Raw genomic sequence first — 10,202 nt, 5'->3', positions numbered from 1 at the left:
ACAAGGTGTTAATCTACTTGTGACATAGGGAAAGATGTGTACACGTCTGGAACACTCTCCACCAATATAGGCTACAAATGCACCACTCTGTGTACATTTTATGTCCACAGTGACAATAAAAGAGGTTACATAGACGATTAGACTGTATAGGTTAAATAATCTGGGGAAACGCAGGCAGGCTACAGGCCAGCCAATAAAATCTTACAAGGGACAGCTACCAATCATCACAGGGTTAAATTCTTCTCAATCTAAAACATAGAACTTTTACATTTGCCTTACCAGTAAACATTTATAGATAAAGACTTTGTGTATTTTACATATTAAAACAGCTTACGAACACAATGAGAACTCAGCACTGAGTGTAGAGGGGAAAAGCTGCCGTACATGGAAGTGCTTTGCATTCTTTCTGTTTGTCTTCCCATTCAACCACTACTCTGTGTTGTTTTCTGTTGCAATGTTTATGTGCATATAAGCACTAGTTTCTTGAGGTTGAGAGTATTTTCCCTCATAGCATTGATGTGGCAATCTCAAATGATATGCATGGTCTATAATTGCATTTCTTCCTCTGTGCCCAAGGCTACATGTAATTAACAGCTTTGCATATGTAGTCAATGAAATAATTTCATCATTACCTAACCATCCTCAATTTTCTGTGGTTTAATCCTGACCATTAAACAGGTTAGGTTTAATTAATCTATGTAGTTGTGCAAGATTTACATTTACAAGGTAATTTGTGTGATGTCTAATTTGAAAGCCATTATAATTAAATTAAGTTCTTTTCAGATTCTGGTGTACAGTGCATGCAACGGGTTGAGATCCTCTCCAAAAAGTGCTTTTATCAAACGTCTATGCCCATACAAAACATAACACTAAACCAGGGTCTATGTTTTTTAAATAAATTGAGAAATGTAGTATTTTCAATAAAATACTGTGTAAATAGTTTTGTTCAATTTTAAGATAATTATCGGTATATTCAAATGAGTAAGATATCGAATTCGTATTCGGCACATTTTGCAGACAGGAGAACCTCAAAAGAATGCTTTCACACCTTTTTTAAATTTTTTAGTCTTTGGAGTCTTTCAAAACAGTTTTTTGTACATCTTAGAGAATTGCCGTGCATGTGGCATGTTAGACGTGGTAGAGAGGTGTTCCCTTGCGCAGGTAGTTTTCAGTCTTCAGCTCAGTTGGGCAGCGTGTCCAGGCCCAGTGACGCTGCGTGCTGCTTTGCCCGCAGGCGTAGATTCTCAATGCTGGTGGTCTTGCTGTTGTGACTGGGGAGGCCTCCGGAGGCCTGCAGCAGTGGGCTGTTCCAAACTTGTTGTGCGTGGTGAGATAAAGACTGATAATAAGATTGGCAGGGGAGGGAGCCCAGTGGCGCTGGCATGTTGACGTTCATGCCCAGGTACGGTATGGACGAGGGGGTCGCCATGTCGAAAGAGGGATAGTGAACCAGGTTGTTGGTGGCGGCCATGTGCTGGCGAAACTGCTCCTGCAGCCTGAAGAGGCTGAGTGGAGATGAAGAGTAGGCGTGGCTCTGAGAGATCCCGCTGGTGATACCTCCAGAGGTAGATGTGATGGCTGGGGAACCAAGAGGTGAATCTAAAAGCATGAAGAGGGTTGCTGAATTAAAAATTGAGACACTACCAAAATTAGCTTTTGTTATTTAGTAACGTCTTTTAATGTACCTGGTTTCGGGCTGAGACGCTTGCAGAGAGGGGACAGGTTTCCAGGTGTTGGTTCTTTCTCAACTTTCAGATCTTCCCTATGCTGCTTGACCTCTTCTTCCTTGTCTGTAGCATTGTCTTCCGTGGCAGACTCACTACCCGATTGCTCTGCAGATGTCACATTTAGCTCAACGCTAAGCTCCGATCCGAGGGCATGGGGAGCTGCTTCTGCTTCCATGGAGGAGGAAGAGGACGAGGGTGGCTGGTTCTCAAGATTTATGGTGGATGGTGAATCTTCCTTATCGCTTGTTGCAAGGTTTCCATCTGCTGATGCGTCTTTCTGTTTCTGCAGTTGTTCTTTTTGAAGGCTTCGCTGCTTCTTGCGAAACTTTGCACGGCGGTTCTTGAACCACACCTGATGTGAAATAACGAAATAAAAAAAGTTTTAAGTAAAATTACCATGGGCTTTTGCAAACTAGTATTCCTCAATTTACAAGAAAATTTGTGAAATTGATTAGAATGACATACCTGCACACGTGCCTCCGGTAAATTAGTGCACATGGCCAGGCGCTCCCGCATCACAACATCAGGATAGTGAGTTTTCTGAAAAGTCTTCTCCAAAGCCTCCAGTTGTTGGGCCGTGAATGCTGTACGACTGCGTCGCTGTTTGCGGTGTTGAGAACCATACCGAGCCTCGAGTATGATATCTTGAAATGTACAGCCGTTGGAAAAGAACAAGACACGGCATATTTAATTCATTGCACAGACAAGACGAATGCTTGCTTATAGAGAGCGAGAGAACGCACTTACCAGCCAGCCTCTCTGCCAGGGTGAGCGCGTGTACTGACGGCCGATAATCAGGTGCGTGTTGCGCTTGTTGCGCCGCCTGTTGATGCAGGTTATACATGGCGCTCAGTGAGTTCATGGCGTGGAGCGAGTATCCGTTTACTCCGTAGTGTTGCATGGTTTCAAATATCTGCAAAAGGACAAGATTGCGAGTATAGAATCATAATTTATTTTTCATTTGTAAAAAAAGTTAGCGGTAAATAGGCTGTTTACTATTTTACTTTGAAGCGAACTTTACATTACTTTAGTCACGTGTCTAATGCAGAATTTAATTAACATTTTCCTTTGTGTTTGTTTATTTATTTACTAATGATACAACCTCAAATAGGCTAATAAAAAGAATTTATAGCCGGGAGTTTGAATCAGCGACTTTCAGAAATCCGCTTTCAGGAGCGGAACTGCTTTCATTAATATCCAATTATTGTTTGTCCAATCCATTAGTCATACAAAGGAATTAATTGGTGCAATTATCACTTGTTTACCTAATGGGGTGCGATTTATGCTTACTACATTAGATGAATCGCTTCGGAGCCAAATTACCGTAGTAAATCCTCTAAAAAACTATCATTTGGATTTAGAATGAACACAAAGGCAAATCTTAAGCTAAAGTGGGGCTACTAATAGTCATTGTAATTTACTCAAAATACGTTTTCATTTATTTACATTTTCCTCTGTTTTCATTACCGCCTGGCTAATTCATGTCCGTTCCATGCGATGGGGAGATTCATTTTTAACAGCCGGTTAAAGTTTTTCGTAGATCAAACGAAAGGCTCCAGGAAACGATTAGATATGTATTAGTATGGAAGTGGTTGACAGTCAAGAATATCTCCGAGGCAGTGAGCATTATTAAGAGAGAAAGTAAATCTTCCCACGCATGGCAGGTGTCAGGGGACGTTTAACAGCCTCGAGATTTAAACTAGATTTTTATTTCCATCCGGTTCTATTTAGTTTCGAATAAAGCCTATTTTTGCGGGCCTGCATGATCTTAATCGAACTAAATATCTAAAACATATGTTCAAAATGTAGTTAATACACTGAGAGAAGGACGTGCAAAGGGTCTTAAAAACAATTTAAACAAAATTATTTTTTTATCAGGAACATATCACAAACAAGTTTGTATTAACTTGAAACAACGCAATAGATTTATTGACTACCATGAGGATAGAATAATGGCCACTTGTGTCTGCTACATTGTGATAATTTTGTATTAAACTATGACAGGTTTGATTTTAATAAGACAATAAAATTGTTCAACAAGGTATATTTTGATATAAAAGAAAACGATTTTTTTTCATTTAGTTTGATCTAACAGTTGATACTATGCATTTAGACGAAGTTAGGTTTTTACTTGTATTTATTTTTTGCAGTATTCATTTGTATATATTAGTTTTGTGTATACGCTTTTAAAGTGCATTAAAATTAGCTTATTTTATTATGAATTATTATTATTACTGGTATTATTGAAACGGCATGCATACTTGTTTTATGCTCTTTATTCCATGAAATGTTGCGTGGCATTCCTGTTCTATGGTGTTCTGACAGGCTCGTTCGTTTGTTGTGTTTTTGAACTATCTGCAATGTTTAACTATCTGCAATGTTTATCACTTTTAGCAATCGAAACGCTTGTCCCATCCTCTGTGCGGAAGCCCCTGAATGACATCGCCAGTGCCCATTCCCAGACTATTAAGTCAGTGCGACGTCTGATGAATGTGATCAGAGGGCAAGAGGGAATAGTTTAATTCGCCTGGACAGAAGGTGCTTTGCTAAACATTTACTTTTCTCCCCCAAGTATTTGAATTGAAGGGGTTCCGTTTCTCTCCCTCCCTTCTCTCGCGGCCCCTTATCCCATCGCCCCGGGGCCAAGTTTTGGCTGAGATGTATGGCTTCTCTGCGGGTAAAATATGCATGTTGATCCCCATTTGGGTCCCCGTCTAATGGAAGTGCAAATAGGTTTCGACTGTGGAGGCCTCCATTTATCATCACCGCTGACACGGACGTACGTACAGTGAGTTTAGATGTGTGTGTGTGTTTTTTTGGGGGGGGGGTGTATTCAGAAAATGCTCGCGTATGCTTTCCTGAAAGTATTTTTTGAAGACGTGTTATGTATTTCGTTTTGATTCAGTTTATTAATTCCATCTTTATACAAAAATGTAGTATAGCGAAAAATCAAATCATATCTTAGCCTATGTTGTATATATAGGGGATCCTTGTATACAACATATACAATAGGTTGTATACCTAGGTTGCTAAAAGATAATGAGAATATTGACAGAACTTCAGTGTGAATTGTGAATGTTAAAACTATTAATAATATTATTCATATTTAAAGTAGGCTACTTCATTTTTAACGTTTAAAAATTAAGGAAGGGCCAACATTTCGACACCACAAACGTTACATTTTTCGCCTATGTGAATAGGTTATTGTAAGTGGCCTATCTAAAAGTCAAAATTTTGCCACAGGCCAACTGATGTGTGACACAAAGGGCAGCTTATTTTAAGCTACTATTGTAGTCTGTTCATCCGCCTGTTACTGCTGCAGGCAGTGTGACACTCCATGCTTCGATTATTAAAACCTCATTATGCAAATTGGCATGTACAGTGCAACTTTTTGATCCGACTAAATTAGGAAAAATGTTAGCATTAAAAAGCCATTTGACCCGGGGGGACTATTTATCGCGTCTTGTATGCTTTGTGGCATATATTTATATTGTCACTCATATTTTTGTATCCCTCACTGTCAAAGGCCCCACATGTAGTCGTCACAGAATGCTTTCTGCATATATTGTCCCAGTTTGTTTAGCTGTCTCCACTTAACTATATTTTAAAGCATTTTGTATTTTAATCATTCTGAATAGAGAACTAGGCCCTATGTAGTTATTTAAGTTTTTTAATCCACCATAAATGTAAGATTCATGGAACTTTACAAGTTATGTCTTGTAGCCTCAGTTTTAAACCGAGCCAAGACCCCGTATTTTATTAATACAATTTGTCGCAAGTTTAAAACTCGAGAGCCATGTCAGCGAGTATTTTACGCAGCAGCATGTTAAACAACGTTTTGATGATTTTTGCTCAGCGTACTATTGAATGCTTAGACTACTATTGAAATATTCAGTATATTTGGAAAAAAGCTTAATAAAATAAATGTTATAGTATGCTTTTCATAATTAATTTGTTTTATTTTATGCTATCTGAAACAGTCAAGAATCCCCGTTGTGAATAGTGTGCAGTAAATCAAATTTGTGGATAACATTTTTATTATTGGAACAGGCCTATTTAAGGTATTAAAACTTCTTTGTCATGCACAGTCAGCATAAATTGTTTTAATTATATGTCAGATATGCTAAATACAATAAATTATACTTGTTTAGTTTAGTACGTAAAGTTTTGCATAGACAATTACGATTCTTACCTCGGTCTTATTCTCGAAATGTATCCGGTCTCTTACGGCAGGAACACCTGATATTCTGTTAGTAACTTGAAGTATTTCCCAGTTGTCCTTCACTTTGTTCTCAAAGTCTGCGAATCCATTCAAATGTATCCGCTAAGTATCACCAGCTTCCAAATCGTTCCCGGTGCTCCTCTCAGCACACCGCGTCCATCTATTGACTCGCGCTTTGAGGAGGGATTTTAAAGCACTCCGCGTAATGTCACGGAGGCTTGCTACTGGTCCTTGAAGATGTCAATCAAAACTCGACGCCTTTTTTTCTGGCTGCTTGAGGACTTGCAGCCAATTGACCCTATACTTTAAAGTCCTAAATCAAGCACTTGAGAGAGTACTGCTTGCGAACAATAATATCCAAATGCAAGAACAAACTGAAATTATTGACATCGCTATGAAGTTTATCACCAACAAATGAAAACTGTTCCTGTAATCGGGGCTGTAAACTGAGTTTGATTAAACAAATAAACTTGATGATTTTTATATACAAATTTAGACATCTTTTATATGTATAAGTAGGCTATGTTTGTTGATTTGGAAGATCTTTACACAAAAACGTTTTCTTTATTTTGGGATTTTGTTCTTGTATGAAAGTTGCTTTTATTTTCAAAATTACTTTTTTGTAAAGAGCATATTTATACACAATATATATATAATAATATATTTAGTTAAATATCGCCTAAGCTAGGAGAGTTAAAATGATGGCAAGTATAAGGGTATCTTCGCATATTTTCGAACTATTGCGCGAAGCACCGGTCCCGAGAGTTTTTTAAAAAAAAAAACGAATAGCGTTGGTTTTGTTTGCTTTTGGGCTTTGTCATGCCACTGCAGGAGAGACTGGAGAGACTTTAGAGATTTCTAATAGATGCCAGGCTACTGCCTTCACAATCTCTCCCGGCCTTGAAGGATTTGGGTGAGGATAAGGGGAGACAAGACGCTATTTCAGCCTCCAAAAAACCTCTGTCTTGAAATGACTGCCGGTAAGAGGATTAAAACAATAATGCCCTTCTCTTCTTGAAGGGTTTTCAGAAAAGATTTCTTCTCCCGGAGCAAAACCGTTTAGGTTGGAATTAAGGGCAGCGCAAAGTAGCCTTTTAATGTAAAGCTTGCATAATTTGTAAAAGATGCTCACCGAAAGCGGGCCAGGGTGAAAATCCCTACCTGAATTTGATATATGACCATAGTTATCATCTAGAGGAATTTGAAACGAGTGGAAATTGAATGAAACGGTGGACTTTTGCCTCTTTATTCAAAATGTAATAAAATGCTGTCCTTTAAAATAACTACATGTCTTCGAAAGCCATTCACAGTGTAATGTGTGCAATCTGCATGTGCAAGGTTGATATTTCACTGGTTCTGATTTACAGAAACTGCATGGTTTAGCCAATATTATAATTTTTTTTAGTTAATGCAGTCTTTATTAGCTACAGTCTGCATTATAAGTAAGTAAGTAATTTTCATATATGTGAAAATAGCAGAATGCCATTTTAAAATGTTATAATTTGTTCGTGTCTTATGTGCTACAATTTACAAATACGACGCCGCAATAAAATAAATACAGTAATGATTATGATGAAATAATTTTAATACATCAAATATGCAAATCGACAAGATTTTAAGCAATTAAAGCTCAACATCTTCAACCTTAAAATTGTACATATTTCTTCACTAAACGTGGACTATAGCATTTTATTTCGGGTAAATGCTGTTTTTATTACTATTTTAAAGAAAACACTAAAATTGTTTATATTAGTCATATTTTATTTGTTTTATTTTACCTTTCTATAACCAATCCTGCGTCTTTCCCATCCTTTCTCCCCACTTGGTTTGTTTGGTCTGAGATAGAAAGAGGATTAACTTGTGAACCGATGAAAATAAGAACGTTAACGGGAGGTAAATCTGGGCAACGTCTCTGTGAAGAGCGTTTCTAAAGCAATTAAACTGAGAAAGAATTCCTCTCAGCGCCTCTTCTTTAAATCTGCTTAAACGAAGACTACTGTCCAGCACATCTGAGAGCTTTAAATGACTTCAATTTAAAGTGCCACAGTAACCCACCTTTTGGAGCTATACAGAGGAAGCCCTCGGTTTAGTCGAAGTAATCTGGGGAAAATTTGCACTTCAAATTAATTTAACTGCCGTCTCAAGTGTTCCTTTTGCGTTTTTGTGGAAGATTGATTGTAGGATTTTGTGGAAGATTGTGGAAGATTGCCGGTTATTTCTAATGCAAATTTGCAATTAATTTCTGTTACATTCTATTTCACTGTAAAATATGCCTACGTGTAACAAAATATAAACCCTGTTTTATACATTCTTTCCGAATCTGCCAAGGAATTTATATAGATAAACTGTCGAGGATTTATCCCTAAATCATTTTATCTAGAGCGACTCTGGCTGCTTATTGTATTTTAAAAACAAGTCAATCATATAATCCCGAGTTTTATTTACACTTACGAATGGCATAGCCCTATCATAGTTTTCGGTGGAAATAATGAAAGGAACGTATGCTGTCTGGTGTCACATCCAGAGATGGTTGTTATTAGCTAATTAATAGACCTAATGATGTTTCTGCAACTTCATGAATACATTACGTTTGCAATCCACAAAGCTGTAGCCTCTCAGGCTCAATCCAAGGGTATTTCAGCATCTGTTCTTCCCAGAGCAATTAATCATTTTGATGTATGGTTTAAAATCGACTGCTTCCAGGAGACCTTTTTGACAAGAATAACAAAGCAATTTGCCAGGAGCCATCTCTTAGACACGTTATTAGCAGCACCTTCATCTTAAAACCATTTTCCTTCTCTAAATTAGATACCTGTATTAAAGGGGCAGTGCTACTTCCTAATTTATTTTTACTTCTACTCACAGTACCACCAATACCTTTGGAAATCGCATCATTTCTGACAAAATCCCAAGATCTTCTTATGAAATCCCCATGCTGAAAGTTTTTGACCTGTCAGTTCTGTCAAAAGCAATTCTATTCTCTCTCTCATTCTCCATCTCTTTACTGTCTCCTAGTCTCTCTTCTCCACCTTGTATTCTCTCTCTCTTTCTCTCAGTCTTACTCACTTTGGCCCGGATCCCCAGCACAAGGGGCTCCATTGTATCGTCCTAATCCAGAAGCAACACAGCTTTAGCGACATGGAGGGATAAAAGGCCCATCAAGCCCACAACTTTATGGGGGCAAATCTCTACCTAATCCCTCGCTTTATCTAAACAAAAGCCCCTCTCCCTAATCCACCTTCACTGCAGAAATAAAAAAAGAAAAGGAAAAAACAAGAGGCGCTAAAAAATCGCAAGCTTGAGTTGAACCGTGAGTTAAGAACCAGGAGTCATTTTTACTAAAGGAAACTAACTGCTTCTGACGAGCTTTTGCTACCAAGTGAAAATGAAGCCTGTGGACACAATAAGATAGACAGATGAATAACTTGAGGTAAAGAATTGTCATGTTAGCATATATAGACAATGTTGATCACTCATTTTAAGTAAAGCGCAGAATTAGTCTATAGATAGTTGTTTAGGTCCTGTCCTATTGCTTTAATACAGCCTATAAAACAATCAACCCTTAGGTTCAGTAGCCTTTGAAGTCCTTGCTACATTTGTATAGCAGTTTATAGAAAAAAGTCACTATAATAAAATAATGCTGTTTGTAATGCCTTTCATAATTAATAAGGTATTGTCATTATTTCAATAGAGCAGACACAGATGAGATCATTATCATTGGTATGGTTGCTGTTGGCTGTAATTGGCTAATTAAGGGGATAAAGTGGCTGTTCTTCCTGTTTAGTGCTTTGATGACTATTGAGTGAATGAAGCAGACTCCAATAAAACAAAATAAACACCAGCAATGTGTGGCTTATTGGCAACTCTGTGACAAAACGTTAGGACAAAAGAATGTGTATAACGTTCTTTTTAAAATCAATCTTCATCAACAGATTGATATCCATGTTTCTATATTGTTGTACTAAGAGAATTGTTTTTAGAGGCATTTTTCTAACACATTTGAATATGGTCACTGGCCGTGTCAGTTTGATTATATTAATGACCTGACCTTACAGACAGCTGTGATGTCACAGATAACCTCAGATATGAACTATTATTTGATCTGACCCTGCTGTTATAAAGGGATTGCCACATGCTTCAATACAGCCAAAGTCCTCTTTCAGATAAAAAGATGAGTTCAAATGACAACAATACGCTTCCCCATTAACTCCTTCCCCCTTAATATGGATTGTTCTCTTTTGCACGACTAAAAC

At 37.7% G+C, this 10,202-nt stretch overlaps 1 protein-coding gene across 1 annotated transcript; it reads right to left on the bottom strand.

Annotated features, from left to right (window-relative positions):
- On the bottom strand, window positions 1-6,111 carry dmbx1a (diencephalon/mesencephalon homeobox 1a). Its single transcript, XM_079453855.1, has 5 exons — window positions 5,920-6,111; window positions 2,475-2,640; window positions 2,193-2,371; window positions 1,686-2,079; window positions 1-1,599 (listed from the first exon to the last, which is right to left on the bottom strand). The coding sequence occupies exons 2-5, from the start codon at window positions 2,626-2,628 to the stop codon at window positions 1,181-1,183; spliced, it is 1,146 nt and encodes a 381-aa protein (XP_079309981.1). The 5' UTR covers window positions 2,629-2,640; window positions 5,920-6,111; the 3' UTR covers window positions 1-1,180.
- Between the last annotated feature and the right edge of the window lie 4,091 nt (window positions 6,112-10,202).

Source organism: Barbatula barbatula (genome assembly GCF_947034865.1).
Source record: "Barbatula barbatula genome assembly, chromosome: 3".
In the NCBI taxonomy this organism is placed as follows: domain Eukaryota; kingdom Metazoa; phylum Chordata; class Actinopteri; order Cypriniformes; family Nemacheilidae; genus Barbatula; species Barbatula barbatula.
The sequence above is the reverse complement of the archived record's forward strand: the minus strand, read 5'-3'. Positions and strand labels throughout refer to the sequence as shown.

Bases quoted from the DNA above. Each gene is read 5' to 3' on its own strand.
- dmbx1a (XM_079453855.1), bottom strand. From the start codon at position 2,628: ATGCAACACTACGGAGTAAACGGATACTCGCTCCACGCCATGAACTCA. The intron at 2,080-2,192 runs GTATGTCATTCT...ATTTCACATCAG, and splicing joins TACCGGAGGCACGTGTGCAG to GTGTGGTTCAAGAACCGCCG. The intron at 1,600-1,685 runs GTACATTAAAAG...TCATGCTTTTAG, and splicing joins GCGTCTCAGCCCGAAACCAG to ATTCACCTCTTGGTTCCCCA.